Genomic DNA, 18,736 nt, shown 5'->3' on the forward strand with positions numbered 1-18,736 from the left:
GAAGCCAGAGGACTGAGAAGCTTTTAAAGAACAACAGAAGATAATAAAAAAGGCAATACGTGGAGAAAAAATGAGGTACAAAGGTAAACTAGCCAAGAATATAAAGGAGGATAGTAAAAGCTTCTTTAGGTATGTGAAAAGCAAAAAAATAGTTATAACCAAAATTGAGCCATTGAAGACAGAAACGGGTGAAGTTATTATGGGGAACAAGGAAATGGCAGATAAGTTGAACAGATACTTTGGATCTGTCTTCACTAGGGAAGACACAAACCATCTCCCTGATGTAATAGTGGCCAAAGGAACTAGGGTAATGGATAAACTGAAAGAAATTTATATTAGACAAGAAACAGTGTTGGATAGACTGTTGAGTCTGAAGGCTGCTAAGTCCCCAGGACCTGATGGTCTGCATCCCAGGGTACTTAAAGAGGTGGCTCTAGAAATCGTGGACGCACTGGTAATCAGTTTCCAATGTTCTATAGATTCAGGATCAGTTCCAGCGGATTGGAGGGTGGCTAATGTTGTCCCACTTTTCAAGAAAGGAGGGAAGAGAGAAAACAGGGAATTATAGACCGGTTAGCCTGACGTCAGTAGTGGGAAAGATGCTGGAATCAATTATAAAAGATGAAATTATGACACATTTGGATAGCAGTAGAAGGACCAGTCCAAGTCAGCATGGATTTACAAAGGGAAAATCATGCTTGACTAATCTTCTGAAGTTTTTTGAGGATGTAACTATGAAAATGGACAAGGGAGAGCCAGTGGATGTAGTATACCTGGACTTTAAGAAAGCTTTTGATAAAGTCCCACATAGGAGATTAGTGGGCAAAATTAGGGCACATGGTATTGGGGGCAGAGTACTGATATGGATTGAAAATTGGCTGGCTGACAGGAAACAAAGAGTAGCGATTAACAGGTCCCTTTCGGAATGTCAGGCTGTGACCAGTGGGGTACCGCAAGCTTCAGTGCTGGGACCGCAGCTGTTTACAATATACATTAATGATTTAGATGAAGGGATTAAAAGTAACATTAGCAAATTTGCTGACGACACAAAGCTGGGCGGCAGTGTGAAATGTCAGGAGGATGTTATGAGAATGCAGGGTGACTTGGACAGGCTAGGTGAGTGGGCAAATGTATGGCAGATGCAGTTTAATGTGGATAAATGTGAGGTTATCCACTTCGGTGGCAAGAGCAGGAAGGCAGATTACTATCTAAATGGAGTCAAGTTAGGAAAAGGGGAAGTACAACAGGATCTAGGTGTTCTTGAACATCAGTCAATAAAAGCAAGCATGCAGTCACAGCAGGCAGTGAAGAAAGCTAATGGCAGGCTGGCCTTTATAACAAGAGGAATTGAGTATAGGAGTAAAGAGGTCCTTCTGCAGCTGTACAGGGCCCTGGTGAGACCCCACCTGGAGTATTGTGTGGAGTTTTGGTCTCCAAATTTGAGGAAAGAGGGAGTGTTATTGAGGGAGTGCAGTGTAGGTTCACAAGGTTAATTCCCGGAATGGCTGGACTGTCATATGTTGAAAGACTGGAGTGACTGGGCTTGTATACACTGGAATTTAGAAGGATGATAGGGGATCTGATTGAAACATATAAGATTATTAAGGGATTAGACACGCTGGAGGCAAGAAGCATGTTCCCACTGATGGGGGAGTCCAGAACTAGAGGCCAAAGTTTAAGAATAAGGGGTAGGCCATTTAGAACAGAGATTCGGAAAAACTTTTTCACCCAGAGAGTGGTGGATATGTGGAATGCTCTGACCCAAAGGCAGTGGAGGCCAAGTCTCTGGATGCATTCAAGAGAGAGTTAGATAGAGCTCTTATAGATAGCAGGGTCAAGGGATATGGGGAGAGGGCAGGAATGGGGTACTGATTGTGGATGATCAGCCATGTTCACATTGAATGGCAGTGCTGGCTTGAAGGGCCAAATGGCCTACTCCTGTACCTACTGCCTATTATCCCTCCCCTCTCTCTCCAGTACTAGAAGCTTATAAGTAGCTGATCACCGAGGCACCTGTAGATCCCAGTTCACTGCAGGTGACCTCTTTCAAGAGTCTTTCAACACACTTCATTTTACAGACTACACTGACATCTTCTGGCTTTGTTAGTATTTTACCAGAAGGCTGTGCATGATGAAAAATCATTTTTCACTGCCATCAACTGTACATTGAACAGCAATAAAAAAAACACTGAGCAAATTAGCATATATCAAATCCGCAGCATGCTGTGTAAATGTTCCTGAAATGTTTAGTATAAAATAAATTCATGAAAAAGCACAGCACTTAGAATAAAAGACCAGATAATGTAATGGAAGTAAGAACTACCTCAAACAAATGATATTACAATGTTCCATAGTACTTACAATTAAAGTAAATCAATTCATCTTTATGCAAAAAAATCTCAATGTTTGTGCACCACTTCATAGCCTCAAAGTCTCCATCTATGCAATAACCTGAAGTATTTTCCTCTACAAACCCAATCTTGTGATTACAAGGACAAGGAGGATATGGAATCTTCACACATTATGGAGCAATTACAAAAGAAGTACAACAATCTTGAACAAAACCTCTAAATTCACTTTAAATATGTAATTTCAGTAGTGTACATTAGTTGCAATGGTGTAGGAGGCTATTCAACACATCAAATCATGCCAGTCCTCTGCAGAGCTATGCAGTCAGGCATTCTATGGTCCTGCATGTCTAATATCCATTTTCCTATTTGGAACAAATTCAAAGCTGTAGTAAAGAATTAATCTGTCAACTTAAAAACTGAATTGAAAAAACTAGTAACCTCCAACTTGTGGAACTCCACAGAGTGTAATTCAACATTCTGAACCTCAGTAGGAAACCCACAGCCTCACTGGGAGGAATAAAATGTAGAAAAAAAGTTTCTTTAGCATAAATAAAATGAAACAGTTGTTATTGGGGTATAAAGTAATCATTAAATCCATGCATCCAGCAAGTAAAATTATTCTTAATGACTCCAATGGTAGCTCCTCAACCATATACATGTATTCCTAAACAGCTGAGGGACATTTTGTTAACATGTAGAATTAGACCAAACATTGCAGGATTATCGATAAATGCTTGATGTGCTGCAGTGCAATCCCTTGGAGAGAGGCATTCAGAGAAGCTTAACATACTGAACAAAAAGGAACATTGTCCTACCACAGACATCAGCCAGTTCTCAGAGGAGAATAATACCTACATTTCATAATGTCCTAACAGCCATTTCATCACAAATGCAGCTATGGTTGCTATTCAATTGAAGCAGCAGCCTATTTGCACATGCATAATTAAGCAAATGATTGACGAATGTGGTGTTAATAATGCTTAGAAGTAATATTAATCAAATCACTTGTAAAGATCATTATGAGGAATATTAAAAGATCCAAATGAACAGCCAACACACACAAAATGCTGGAGGAACTCAGCAGACCAGACAGCATCCATGGAAATGAGTACAGCTGATGTTTTGGGCCGAGTCCCTTTCCACAGATACTGCCAGCCTGCCGAGTTCCTCCAGCATTTTGTGCGTGTTGCTTAGTTTTCTAGCATCTGTAGATTTTCTCTCGTTTGCAAATCACCAGACAGTTTAGTGATTGTCACTCTGGGGTAGTATTTGCACTGCGTGTGGGATGTGGGAAGTCTGGGAGACATCCACTTTCCCAAATAAACACATCTGCAGCAGGTGCACCAAGCTGCAGCTTCTGAGAGAATGTATTAAGGAACTGGATCTGCAGCTTGATGACTTTCAACTCACTCAGGAGAATTGAGGTGGTGATACAAGGAGATAGTCATCCTTAGACTGCAGTAGACAGGTAATCAGATGACTGTCAGGAGAAACAAAGGAAATGCACAGCCAGTACAAATACACCTGTGGATGTTCCCCCTCTATAATACGTACACAACTTCAGATACTGTTGAGGGGAATGACCTAAACGGGAGGCCCACAGCGACTGGGTCTCGGGCACTGAGTTTGATACTGTGGCACAGAAGAGCAGAGGGGTAAAGAAGACTGCAGTGTTAATAAGAAATACCATAGTCAGAGGAGCAATGATGAGATTCGCTGGGTGCAATAGAGACACCCAGACAGTATTGTAGGTTTGTAACTAAAACAAAGTGAAGTATTTTCTGTTTCAAAAAGAAAAACTCATTTTACTTAACTTCAAAATCTGAACACAAAGCACGCCAAAAGTCTTTTACATAATTACATCATGTCAGACCAGCCTCTTAAAGAGAAACATCAACTCAATGTTAGTGGTTGGGAATAATGTACATTTCCACCAAATATATTATCCTACACAGCTCCCCCCAGAATTCACTAAAGCCAGCATTGTGAACCTGGCTTGGATCCTATGTTCTGTGGGTGGAGTAACAGCAGGTGGAATATTGTCAACAAGAACCCAAGAGTGCGGTACACCATATGGGAGGTAGGAATAGGTGAAAAGGAATTGAATTTACTGAGAGGGGTCGAATGCAGTTCAGAGGCTGACAAGGTGGTCATAGCATCAGGAATGAAATCAGCTTGTAATGGCTGCTTGCATACCAATTCAGCTACAGATGACTACAAGCCCTCTTTTGGAGTTATTCTGAGCCCCAGCAGGACTGACAGGAGATGATCAGGCCAACATTCACCTGTCAGGGAAGCCTTTAGAGCAGACTATAAGCAGCGGTGAAACTGCTCTCATATAGGCCTTTGAATTATGGGTGGTAAGCAGTGGTGTGATATAGCCAAACACCGAGATTCTGGGGCATTGCGGCCCAGAGGTCTGAAATGAATTTGAGACTAGTCAGAGCAAATATCATACAGGATGAAAACAAAGCAATCCGGGTACTGATGAACGCCTGTTCTACATCTGCAGCTGTGGTTGCTGCTAGACGGATGATCTTTGGCCACTTGGTGGTATGGCCCACTATGGTAAGGAGGTGCATGAAACCGCACGGGTGGGGGTGGGGCAGAAGAGGAAAAGAGGACCCATGAGATCCACATTGGGATGATCAAACCATCACTCTGGACCTCAACAGTCACCAGTGGAATCTGGATATGATGGATGATTCCCCCTCCCCCCGCCCCCCCCACTGGTACTCCACACAAGCTACAGTCTTATCACACACACCTTTCCCAAGATTGTGCCACACAAACTTTAGTGCAACCAATTTCTGTGAGGCATTTCAGCCCAGATGCAAGAGGCCATATGGAGTTAAAAAACAGTCCCAACTCCAGTTTACAGGCACTATGGAACAAGAGCAACCGGTTGAGACATCACACAGGAGGGAAACCCCAACTTCCCCAAACTTAATGTCAGCCAACTGCAGGCGCATGAGTGCTGGTCAGCAAGACTGGACCTCTGGTTCAATAGCTTGGGTCAGCTGCCATGTATGTGTATGGCCTCAGCAGATGGCTATGAGAGGCAATCAGACACACCATTACTTTTTCCTTGATACCTTGTCTATCAGTTGTAAACTCATATGTAGGCCTGTTGGTGTTGCTGCTATGCAGTCCAAAGGTCTGATTTTCAGCCATCAGTTACACAAGGGATTTGTGATCAATGAATGGTGACGCTCAAGAAGAAAATAGCAGACAGCCATATAGAGACTGAAAAGTTTGTTGTCAAACATGCTGTACTTCCTTTCGAGGGGGACAGAGCTGCCAGCTAAAGGTGGCAAGTAGCTGCCACACGCCTCCAATCAACTACTCTTGCACAGCACCACAGAAAGGTCTGAAGCGTCAATAGTAATGGTTATGGGTGCATTGGGGAGTGAGTGAGCCAGTGGGGTCACACTGAAAAGAACATCATCATCAAATGACCTAGTCATGTCTGCTGACCAGTCAAGCACTTAATTAGTGGTATTGCTTTAAGTGCACTATACAAAGGGGAGCACAAGTTCAGCAGTTTGCAGAATGATGCAGTGATAGAAATCCACCATACCTAAGAACTACTGTAGTTTTTTTTTTAAGTAGTGCAGGGGGTTAAGAAATCCATAATACCGGATTTTTCAAAGGGAGGGATTTCACACATTCTGCAGAGATTCAATGACCGAAAAAAATCAGTGGTTGTCAACCCAAAGTGGCATTAAGCTAGGCAACACGAGTGAATCTGCAGATGCTGGAAATAAATAAAAAACACAAAATGCTGGGCTGAGTTCTGCCAGCATTTTGTGTTTTTGGCATTCAGCTAGGGTTATTTAATAATCACCCCATGTAGTAGTACTCAAAGCAATGATATTGGTTTATCAGATTTGGATGCAATAGTGACGAGTATGACATCCAGATAAACAATAAGAAAATCAAAGTCTTTTAATACAACATTGGTGCTAGAAAGCAACTTGTCTCAGCCTATTAGCTTAACAATGGCACTCTTCTCATGGCTTAGGAGAGATTCTGGAACAGAAACAAACTGATGGAAGAGATGTTGTTTGCCAGGAGGATTAAAACGGATACTAATGGACTGTCTATTTTTGAAGAAGTCAAAAATTACTTTTCTTCACACAGCGAGAACAATATTCCAATGGAGAACATAACTGCTTGTACAACTGATGGTGCCGCTTCTATGGTTGGTCGATACAGAGGATTCATCGCCCATCTAAAAAGAGTTACACCTTCTGACTTTACTACTCATTGCATCATTCACAGGGAGAACCTAGTAGCTAAAAACTTAGGAGGACGTCTCAATCTTTTGCTTTCAATTGTCATAAAGGTTGTAAACTTCATCAAATCCCATGTCTTTCAGGATCATCTTTTCCAACAGCTGTGTGATGAAAATGAAGAAGACTTCTGGACGCTGCTGCTGCATACCGAGATGAGGTGGCTTTACAAGGGAAACTGTCTTCAACGTTTTGTTACACTCTGGGACACAACAGTTTCCTTCATGTCTGATAAAGAGCATGGAGAAAAACTCATTGATGCTAAAGTGGACATATTTTATCTGGCAGATATCTTTCAGAAACTTAATTTGTTAAACAAGACCTTACAGGACAAAAACAGTAACCTCATAGATTGTAAGGGAAATCATTGTTTCTTTCCTTAAGAAACTCAAAGTCTATTGCCACAATATGGGACGTCAGGAATTTTTACAATTTCCAAACCTGAAGACGATTGCAGAGGCACTGAAGGATGATGACCTTACCGTTTATGTGAAACATCTCAAGCAAATACACAAGGTTATGCAAGAAAGATTTAATGACCTGTTAAACCTCGGTATCCCAGAATGGATTTTGAATCCATTTGAAGTACAACCCACCCAAGTTGAGGCAGAAATTCAAGAGAGTTTGGTTGATCTTCAGTGATCTAACTGCACATCGTCAGTTCAGTCAGTTTCAAAAAGATTTTTGGATCAAGAGTGATCTGCCGAATAAATTTACAACTCTATGGGAAAAAGCCCAATGATTTTTTATTGCCTTTCCCTCAACATAGTTGGTTGAGAGCGGATTCGGCAAGGTAGTTTCCTTGTCAAAATCCAGGAACAGAATTGATATCGCAACAAGAGGTGACCTTCATCTATCATTGTCTAACTTGGAGCCAGAAATCATGAAATTTGCAGAAAAGCACCAAGCTCAAGGATCACTTTAGGCCTGATAGATGTTTAATTTCATACAGCCTTTTTTTAAGTTTTGTCCAGTATATCTGAACGTTCAAGTTTTTTTGATGTTCATTAGTAAATGATTTTCTGTCTATCTGTTCGTGTTGTATCCCTGTTTGAAAGTGGGGCCCTGGTACCTAAGAAGAGCTCCTAAGAGGGCCGTGGCCAAAAAACTGTTGAGAATCACTGAGTTAGAGGATTGGGAAGCTTTCAAAACCAACAGAAGGCAACTAAAACTTCACTGAGGAGGAAAAGATGGAATACGCAAATAAGCAGGATAATAATATCAAAGGGGATACCAAAAGTTTCTTCAAGTACATAAAATGTAAAAGACAGGATACTAGACCACTGGAAAATGATGGAGGGGTAGTAATGGGGGGGGGGGGAGAAGAAGACAAGGAAATGGCAAACAAATTAAGTATTCTGCATCATTCTTCACTGAGGAAAGCACTAGAAGTATGGTGAAAGTTCCAAGTGTCAGAGGTTAGAAGTGGTTTTTTTTTTCCCTCCTATTACTTCGGAGAAGCTTCTTGGGAAACTGAAAGGTCTGAAGGTAGGCAAGACATCTGGACCAGATAGTGTCCACCCGAGGGTTCTGAAAACAGGTGGTTGAAGAGATTATGGATGCATTAGGAATGATCTTTCAAAAATCACTAGATTCTGAAAGGGTCTCAGAAGACTGAAAAATTGCAAATTCACTCCACTCTTCAAGAAGTAATAGCGGCAGAAGAAAGGAAATGATAGGCTAATTGTCTGACCTCAGTGTTGGGAAGATGTTGGAATTGATTGATAAGGATGTGGTTTCAGGGTACTTGGAGGCACATGATAAAGTAGGTTGTAGTCAGCATGATTTCCTCAAGGGAAAAAGTTATTTGACTAATCTGTTGGAATTCTTTGAAGCTAAAGTTGGTGCTAGAGAGCAACTTGTCTCAGCTCATTAGCGTCACATTTAAATTCTTCCTATTCTAGTGTTTCTATTTTCCTTTACAGGGTGGCTGGGGTCCTGTCAGGATAAAAAATATGGTGAGGGTGAGTTGGGAAACTTGAAATAAAAAGTAACACTTCAGACTGACTGTAACATCAAAATAGTGACTATTGTCTCCCTCTTTTCCCTCTTGCTGTGGAAGTAGTGATATCTGTCTCTCCCTTGTTTGAGAGAGCCAGTGGAATTTTGATATGTTGGAGTAAACAGTTAGTTTTTGATGGACTGTAGACCATGGTGGGTGGAGGGAATGCTGATGCTTTGTGGTAGAGTAAGCAGGGGGAAGGTTGATGCTGCTTGCATGCAGGAAGGCAGCAGGGAGTTTGGGGATTCTTATGCTTTATTCTGTCATTCATTCTTTGGTGTTTTTCTTCTGTTTTGAGGATATCTGTGGAGAGTAAGAATTTCAGGTTGTATATTGTACACATTTTCTGACATTAAATAGGAGAATGGAACAATTGAAAAAAAATGAAGGATAGAGAAAGGAGAATCGGTTGGTGTTATGTTCTTGGATTTTTAGAAGACCTTTGACAAGGTGCCATACATGGGACTGCTTAACAAGTGCAGAGCCCATGGTATTATAAGGAACATTTTAGCATGGATAAAGCTGTGGTTGATTGGCAGGAGGCAAAGAGTGGAGAATAAAGGGGGCCTTTTCTTGTTGACTGCCAGTGACTTGTGGCTTTCCACAGGGGTCTGTGTTGGGACTGCTTCTTTTTTCATTATAATGTCAATGATTTGGATGACAGAATTAATGACACTGCGGCTAAGCTTGGAGAAACTACAAAGATAGGCAGAGGGGAAAGTAGTGTTGAAGAAGCAGCAAAGCTGCAGAGGATCTCAACAGATTAGAAGAATGGGCAAAGAAGTGGCAGATGGAATACAGCATCAGGAAATGTAAGGTCATACACTTTGATAGAAGAAATAAAAGTGTAGATTATTTCCTAAATGGAGGGAATGTACACCAAGCCGAGGTACAATGGGACTCGAGAGTCCCTGTGCAGGATTCCTTGAAGGTTAATTTGCAGGTTGAGTCTCTGGTGAGGAAGGTAAAATTGATTTATTATTAAATTATCGATTTACTATTATTACAGTTACTATCCCTCAACGATCAGGCTCTTGAACAAAAGAGGATAACTACACTCATCTATTGAGATGTTCCCACAATAAATAATCTCTGTGGAAGAAAATTCTGGATAAAGGGTTAAAATACTCGAGTTGTTGACACCTTGCGCCTTCCTTTAATTAGTAATCGTAACACCCTGGGAAAAGCTTCACTACTAAGGTAATGGGCTTTCTGTAGAAGCATTGTTTGGGTTATGGTTAGAGATAATGGGTGCTTTGGAATGTGAGCTGGTCCTTTCTTCAACAAGAGATGAAGAAAGAAGACATTCGAGCAAACCAGTCGTAGAATTCGACCCAGTGGGGGACCATGATTCGATGCAGTCAGGCACCAAGGTTGACCAAGGAGTGGTGAATAGGTATCTTGAGAAGAATAGGGCTCCAACTTGTGCACATTGGACTGTTTAATTATAAACAGTCCCTTATTGTATTTTTCTTTCTTCTCTTTACTAACTCCTTAATTAAGATTCATAAATATAATTCATTTAATTGTATGCAGTGTGCCATCTTACTTCTTGGAACTGAGTTGTAACAGGGAAGCAAATTACACAGCATCCACATAAACCGGGGTTTGGGGTGGGAGAGCCATCTCAATCTCTCAGGTTTGGTGGGACCAGAGTGTGTATTCCCTAGACATACGCAGCCAAGGAAACCAGGCAGGGTTTCACAAGATACCCAGTGCTGGCCTTAGTGCATAACACAGTAAAGCTCATAGTTTGTAGGGAGGACAGTGTGGGTTGCCAAGTTTTTGACAACTAAAAAGTGTGCCTGGCTTTCCCTCACCTGTCAGGTACTTAAATACAAAATAAATTATACTCTTGTACTTTAATGACTTACTAGGTCTAAGAATTTAATTAACCTTCTATATATCATAAATAAAGAGTCACTGTTCAGCTTGGGTTCTCAGCACATTTGCAATAATCAATCTTGGTTTCAAGGATTTTCTAACAACCTATCTGTGTGTGTTTTGGGCAGAAAAGGGACAGTCTCTGGCATTTTCATGGGAATTAGTAAAACACCCAGGATTGACTTCTTTTTAAAAAAACTTTTTAACTGATGCAATTGGCTTTGCATGCATGTTTAAAAAAAGGCTGTGACTATTGATCTTTGGATGACTTGATTATTGTATCGTTAGCGAATCACTGATGAAGGTTTTCTGTAGTCACTTCGAAAGCCATGCCCAATTTATCGGTGATAAACTTTAATTGAATTTCCTTTAACAAATTAATTTCCTTAACAATCTCATTTTAAGGACTCTATTTTGTTATTTCAATTATTTATTGCTACTTATTTATATTTGCATTTGCAGTTTGTCATCTTCTATGCTCTACTTGATCTTTTATTGATCCTGTTTACTGTTACTATTCTATAGATTTGCTGAATGTGCTCATAAGAATACATATATGTACTCTAATAATAAAATCTACTTTGAAACAAATCTTATACACAATACATTATCAGGTTTGCAAAGAAAATAAGACATCCAAAATAATATGTACCTGCAGCTCCTCTGAGATTCGTCTTAAGTGACTGGTTATCTTTGTAATGAGGTCACAGTACATCTGCTCTGAATGTTGCTGGCACACACACTTGTAAACACAACTAAAATTAAAAGGAAAGATAATCTAGCTTTTAGTCTTGACATTGCTCATTAGACAATCTTCCAAAAGCACATTTGATCAAAAAGGAAAATTACATTATGTATATCTGACATATATTGTTCTATGTCACATCTACTCTTGGAACCTATTCTTGAATCCAGTAAGATGCAAGCTGGCTCCTACGGAGTCATGGGTTTGAGAGTTATTACTAGGCAAGACACATCAAAGTTAACACTGGTGAGAGAACATATAAAATCTACAGCACATTACAGGCCCGTTGGTCCACAATGCCGTGTCAACCATATAACCTACTCTAGAAGCTGCCTAGAATTCCCCTACTGCATAGTTCTCTGTTCTTCTGAGATCCATGTACCTAGCTAAGAGTCTCTTAAAGACCCTATTGTATCTGCCTCTACCACCTTCACTGGCAGTGCATTCCACACACTCACCACTCTGTATTAATGCTTCACATAATCTCATACACCTCTATCAGTTTACCTCTCATCCTCTGTCACTCCGAGGAGAAAAGGCCAAGTTCACTCAACCTATTCTCATAAGGCATACCACAACTGAACACAGAAAGATACATCTTTATGTGCCAATCTTTGCCAAAATTGCTAAATGGGTGTGAAATTTTGCCAAGGGCACACCTACTCAGTTATACAGTACAAAATTTACTGCCATTTTTATTAAACATTACCAAAATGCAAGGTTTACAGTTTAATGCAAACTGCTAATGTCATCAAGCCTTAACAGTTACACCACAAAAACATTTCTGGCTTTCAGAACATAACACACTTAAAATAAACAATACACTTAACCTATGACATCTATTTATCTCAACCAACCTCAAATGGAAAGCATTTACCGTTTCTATAGCACTCATAATTTTGTACATATCTATCAATTCTCATTTCCCTATACTCCAAGGAATAAAGTCCCAATCTATTCAACATTTCCCAAAAACTCAGGTGCTCATGTCCCAGTAGCATTCTTGTAAATTTTTTCTGTACTCTCGATCTTATATCTTTCCTGTACGTAGGCAAACAGAACTGCACACAATACTCTAAATTTGACCTCACCGATATCCTGTCCAATTTCAACATAACATCCCAACTGCTGTACTCAATATTTTGATTTATGAAGGCCAATAGTTCTCTTTACAGCCTTATCTACCCATTATGCCATTTTCAAGGAATTATGGATCTGTAACAGATCTTTTTGTTCTACTGCACTCCTCAGTGCCCTGCCATTCACCATGTATGCCCCACCCTTCCAAAGTGAAACACATCACACTTGTTTGCATTAAATTTTATCTGCCATTCTCAGCTCATTTTTAGTTGGTCTAGATTCCGCTGCAAGCTTTGATAGTCTTTTTCACAGTCTACTGCACCCCTAATCTCGGTGCCATTCAAAATAACTAGATCTGTCCTGTAACAAAGCATGCACGCAGGACAAAAATATCCTCCTGTGACAATACAGATTGGGATTGAAGCACATTCTTACATTTCCAGTCCACATCTTTCTACAATAAGGCTGGCAATGCAGTCCCCTTTAGTTACAATTCAGTCTTTGTGAGATTCAGATCTACAATATAATACAGGACTGAAAACGAAACTCATTTCAATACTTCACATCACATCAGCTAGCGATTCATTGAGTTATAAAACACTACAGCACAGAAACAGTCCCCTCAGCCTATCTACTCTGAGCCAAACCATTCATCTGTCTAGTCTCATCAACCTACACCTGGGCTATAGCCCTCCATATCCCTCCCATCCAGGTACTTATTCAAATTTCTCTTAAATGTTGAAATTAAATCCATATCCACCACTTGCGCTGGCAGCTCGTTCCACACTCTCATCACCCTCTGAGTGAAGTACTTCCCCCTTATGTACCCCTTAAACATTTCACCAAACTTGTAACCTTTAAATTGTAGTCTCATACAGCTTTGGTGGAATAAGCCTGCTTGCGTTTACCTTATTTATCATCGTCATAATGTGCCAAGTCATTTGACATAGGTGATCACGGCATTTGACCATGATTGTTCTTGGCAAATTTTTCAACATTGGCTTCTGCTGCACAATGCCTTTCTTTACGAGGTGGGGGAGCACAGCCATTATCAATACTCTTCAGAGTTATCTGCCTGATGTCAGTGGTCGCAGAACCAGGACTTGTATTATGTACCTGCTGCTCATATGACCATCCACTTCCTGCTCTCTGAGGCACATCTCCACCCTATCTATACCCTTCATAATTTTGTATATTTTATCTAACCTCCTCTCGATCTCATTTCAGGGAATAAAGTCCCAACCTATTCAACCTTCCCTTATACCTCAGGTCCTCAAATCCCAGCAACATCCCTGTATTTTCTCTATACTCTTTCAACCTTATTTACATATTTTCTGCAGGTAGGTGACCAAAACTGGACACGATAATCCAAATTAGGCTTCAGCAATATCATATACAACTTCAAAATAACACCCCAAATCCTGTACTCAATACATTGATTTACAGTATGAAGGCCAATGTGCCAAAAGCTTTCTTTACAATCCTATCTACTTGTGAATTTACATTCAAGGAATTACAGATCTGATTTCCCAGATCACTCTGTTCTATCACACTCCTCTGTGTCCCAACACTCACTGTGTAAGACCTACTCTCATTGGTCCACCCAAAGTGCAACACTTCACACTTGTTTGCATTAAATTCCATTTGACATTTTTCCAGCTGGTCCAGATCCTGCTGCAAGCTTTAATAGTTTTTCTCGCTCTCCACTACACTCCCAATCTCCTATTGTTTACAAATTTGCTGATCCAGTTTTCCACATTAATCATCCAGATGGTTAACATAGATGAGAAAGAAAGGACCCAGCCATGATCCCTGCAACACATCACTAGTCACAGGTCTCCAGTCAGAAAGGTAACCATCTACGACCATTCTCTGGCTTCTTCCACGAAGCCCCCGTCTAATCCAGTTTACTATGTTGTTTTGCATACCATGTGACTGAACCCATGTGGGATCTTGTTAATGGCCTTGCTAAAGTCTGTGTAGACAACATTCACTGCCTAGCCTTCATCAATGTTCCTGGTAACCTCTTTGGAAAAACTGTAGAAGATTTGTTAGACATGATCTACCATGCACAAAGATATATTGACTATCCCTAATCAGTCCCTGGCTATCCCAATACTTATATTCAGTCCCTTAGGAAACCTTCCAATAACTTTCCCTCTACTGATATCAGCTTCACTGTCCTATAAATCCATAGCTTGTTTTTAGAAACTTTCTTAATCTACGGAACAACATTAGCTATCCTCCAAGCCCATGGCAACTTAACCACAGCAAAGGATATTTTAAATACCTCTGTTAGGCCCTTCAGCTTGCTCTCCATTTCAGAGTGCCCTGGCTTGTGTATCACGTAGACAGCTAGAATGCAATATCTGTGGTTGACCCCGACCAAAGGAGGTCCTCTTGTAGAACCTCTGTAACTTCTGCACTAGCCTCCCACAGGATCCAAAAGAACACCTTGCCAGGTCCTGAGGATTTACCCACCCTTATTTGCCTCAAGAAAGTGAACTCTTCCTCCTTTGTATTCTTTTGCATTCCTTACATTCCAAATACTTCAGCTGTTCTACCTGCCTAAACCTGCTGTGCACCTCTTTTTTCTTAACCAGGGCCTCAATATCTCTCAAAAAAATCAAAGTTCCATAAACCTGTTGTATTTGACTCTTATTCTGACAGGAACATACAAACTCTGTATTCTCAAAATTTTGCTTTTGAAGGCCTCCCAGTTACTAAATACCTTTGCCAGCAAACAACCTGCCTGAATCCACACTTGCCAGATCATTTCTAATACTGTACGATCAAAATTGGCCTTTCCCCAATGCAGAATCTCAACCCAAAGCCAAAACCAGGCCTATCCTTTTCCATAATTACTTTGAAACAGATTTCATTATGATCACTAGATGTAAAGAGCTCCCCAACACAAACCTCTGTCACCTGCCTTGTCTCATTCCCTAATAGGAGATCAACTATCACATTCTCTCTATTTGGGATTTCAATGCACTGACTAAGGAAACTTTCCTGAACACATTTGACAAACTCAATCCCATCCAACCCTTTTACAGTATGGGAGACCAAATCACTATGTGGAAAGTTAAAATCACCTACAATCACAACCTTATGTTTATACAACAGTCTGCAATCACTCTACAAATTTGCTCCTCTAAATCCTGCAGACAGCTGAGTGGTCTATAATATAATCCCATTGACTAGTTCACACCTCTCTTATTCCTCAGCTCTATCCTCACGAGGTGAGTTCTCCAGTCTGTCCTGACAGAACACTGCCAAGAAGTATTTCTCACAGATCAGCAACTGTTATTTAAAAAGGGAGCTTCGAGGGCATTTGTTCATTGTTTGTGGCCAATCAGTAGCATCAACAGAGCTCTACAAACTAAATAAAAGTACAGAAAGGATAAGCAGAGCAACCATTGTCAGAGGTAGGCCAGTGGCAAGAGTAAAAGCAACAAGCTTTGGCTCAAAAGAGGTGGCGGCTAGAAAGAGATGTCAGCTCCGTGTAAAGGGTCTGTAAAGGTTTCCTTTTTGAGCTTTTTTCCCCCCTCTTTTACTCTGTACCATTTAAATGGCTGTGGTGTGTTCTTCGTGCCAGATGTTGGGAGAACTGGGAGACCCAGAGCCTCTCATGGAACTACATCTGCGTGAAGTGCAGCCAGCTGAAGTTCCTTGAAGGCTGTACTAGGGATCTGCAGCAGCAACTGGATGATCTTCGGCTTGTACAAGAGAGCGAGGATATAATTGATCAAGGTTATAGGGAGGTAGTCATCCCAAAGTTGCAGGAGACAAGTAGCTGGGTGAGTGTCAGGAGAAATAAAAATAGGCAGTTAGACCAGAGCACCCCTGTGGCCATTCCCCTCAAAACCAAGAATACCACTTTGGATACCTTTGTGGGGGATGACCTCCTGGGAGAATGCCATGGTGACAGGGTTACAGGCACCGAACATGAGTCCATGGTGCAGAAGGGAAAATGAGAGAAGAAGAGAGTGGTAGTAATAGGCGATTCAATAGTGAGAAGATGAGACAGGAGATTCTGTGGACTTGATGGGACACCCGGATGGTATGTTGCCTCCCAGGTGCCAGGATCAGGGATGTCTCAGATTGCATCCACAACACTTTGGAGAGGAAGGAGAAGCAGCCAGATGTCTTGGTACTAATGACACAGGAAGGAAAAGCAAAGAGATCCTGCAAAGTGAAGTTAGAGTTAGGTAGAAAGCCGAGAAGCAGGGCTTCCCAGGTAGTAATTTCTGGATTGCTGCCTGTGCCACGCGCCAGTGAGAATAGAAACAGGATGGCTTGGCAGATAAATGTGTGGCTGAGAAGCTGATGCGGGGCAAGACTTCAGGTTCTTGGATCATTGGGATCTCCTGGGGGAGGCATGACCCGTTCAAAAGTGACGGGTTCCACCTGAACCCGAGGGGGACCAATATTCTTCTTGACAGGTTTGGTAGAGCTATCTGGGAGGGTTTAAACTAACTTGACAGGGGGGTGGGATCCAGACCAAAGGGACTCAGGATAGGACGAACAGTAAAAAAAAGTAAAGAGTGTGCAGTCAGATTGTCAGGAAAGGAAGGCAGGTGATGGATCTTAGTTGCAGCCAACAGGCTGAGTATTAAATCATTTGGGATGCAGAATCAAAAAGGACAGCAAATATAGTACTCAAGGTGTTGTATCTAAATGAGCATAGTATAACTAAGGTGGATGATCATGTTGCAACATTACAGACTGCAAGGTATGATGTGGCCATCACTGAATTGTGGCTGAAGGATGGTTGTACTTGGGAGCTGAACGTCCAAGGTTACACGTTATATTGGAGGGATAAGAAGGTAGGCAGAGGGGGTGATGTGACTCTACTGGTAAAGAATGGCAACAAATCAGTAGAAAACGTGAAATAGGATTGGAAGATGTTGAATCCTTGTGGATTTGAGTTAAGAAACTGCAAAGGTAAAAGGACCCTGAAGACAGTTATATACAGGCCTCCCAACAGTGGCTAGAAGGTCAACCATAGGTTACAGCAGGAAATAGAAAAGTAGAGTCAAAAGGGCAATGTTATGGTAGTCATAGAAGATTTTAAACATTTAGGTCAATTGGGAAAATCAGGTTGGTAATGACTCTCAACAGAGTGAGTCTGTTGAATGCCTCAAAGATTGCTTACTAGTTTGCCATTGAGCCTACTAGGGGATCAGCTGTCTTGGATTGGGTGCTATGTAGTGAAACAGAGACAATTAGGGAGCATAAAGGTAAAAGAACATTTTACCTGAATTGTGTAAGATAAGGGAGACAAGTAGGGTAGTTATGGAAACTATGATGATTAAAGAAGAGGAAGAACTAGAGTTTTTAAAAAATATAGAAGTGGATAAGTCTCTAGATCCTAACAGGATATTCCCTAGGACCTTGAGGGACGTTAGTGTAGAAATAGCAGGGGCTCTAACAGAAATATTTCAAATGTCATTAGAAACGGGGATAGTGCCGGAGGATTGGCGTATTGTTCATGTGGTTCCATTGCTCAAAAAAGGGTCCTAAGAGTAAACCTAGCAATTATCAGCCTACACGAGGAAATCTACAGATGCTGACAATTCAAACAACACACACAAATTGCTGGTGGAACACAGCAGGCCAGGCAGCATCTATAAGGAGAAGCACTGCTGACGTTTCAGGCCGAGACCCTTCATCAGGACTAATTGAAAGGAGAGATACTAAGAGATTTGAAAGTAGTGGGGGGAGGGAGAAATGCAAAATGATAGAAGACGGGAGGGGGTGGGATGAAGCTAAGAGCTGGAAAGGTGATTGGCGAAAGTGATACAGAGCTGGAGAAGGGAAAGGATCATGGGCCGGGAAGCCTCGGGAGAAAGAAAGAAAGAAAGTGGGGGGGGGGGGGGGGGAGAGCACCAGAGGGAGATGGAGAACAGCCAGGGTGATGGGTAGAGAGAGAGAGAATAAAAACAAACAACTAAATATGTCAGGGATGGGGTAAGAAGGGGAGGAGGGGCATTAACGGAAGTTAGAGAAGGCAATGTTCATGCCATCATATATGCTACCCAGCCGGTATACAAGGTGTTGTTCCTCCAACCTGAGTGTGGATTCATCTTGACAGTAGAGGAGGCCATGGACAGACATATCAGAATGGGAATGGGACGTGGAATTAAAATGTGTGGCCACTGGGAGATCCTGCTTTCTCTGGTGGACCGAGCGTAGGTGTTCAGTGAAACAGTCTCCCAGTCTGCGTCAGGTCTCACCAATAAATAGATGGCCACACCGGGAGCACAGGAAGCAGTATACCACACCAGCCGACTCACTGGTGAAGTGTCGCCTCACCTGGAAGGACTGTCTGGGGCCCAGAATAGTGGTGAGGGAGGAGTGTAAGGGCAGGTGTAGA

The 18,736-nt window shown here is 41.5% G+C and overlaps 1 protein-coding gene across 3 annotated transcripts in view; it reads right to left on the minus strand.

Moving 5' to 3' along the window:
• The window catches only part of cacul1 (CDK2 associated cullin domain 1), a 161,174-nt gene that overhangs the window by 116,917 nt on the left and 25,521 nt on the right, over positions 1-18,736 (minus strand). For all 3 annotated transcript variants that reach the window (XM_059947962.1, XM_059947960.1, XM_059947963.1), the window contains exon 3: positions 11,185-11,287. In XM_059947962.1, coding sequence (XP_059803945.1) covers positions 11,185-11,287 — 103 coding nt within the window. The remainder of the gene's footprint in view (positions 1-11,184; positions 11,288-18,736) is intronic.

The sequence above is a fragment of the Hypanus sabinus genome, chromosome 22 (genome assembly GCF_030144855.1).
Source record: "Hypanus sabinus isolate sHypSab1 chromosome 22, sHypSab1.hap1, whole genome shotgun sequence".
NCBI classification, from domain to species: Eukaryota; Metazoa; Chordata; class Chondrichthyes; order Myliobatiformes; family Dasyatidae; genus Hypanus; species Hypanus sabinus.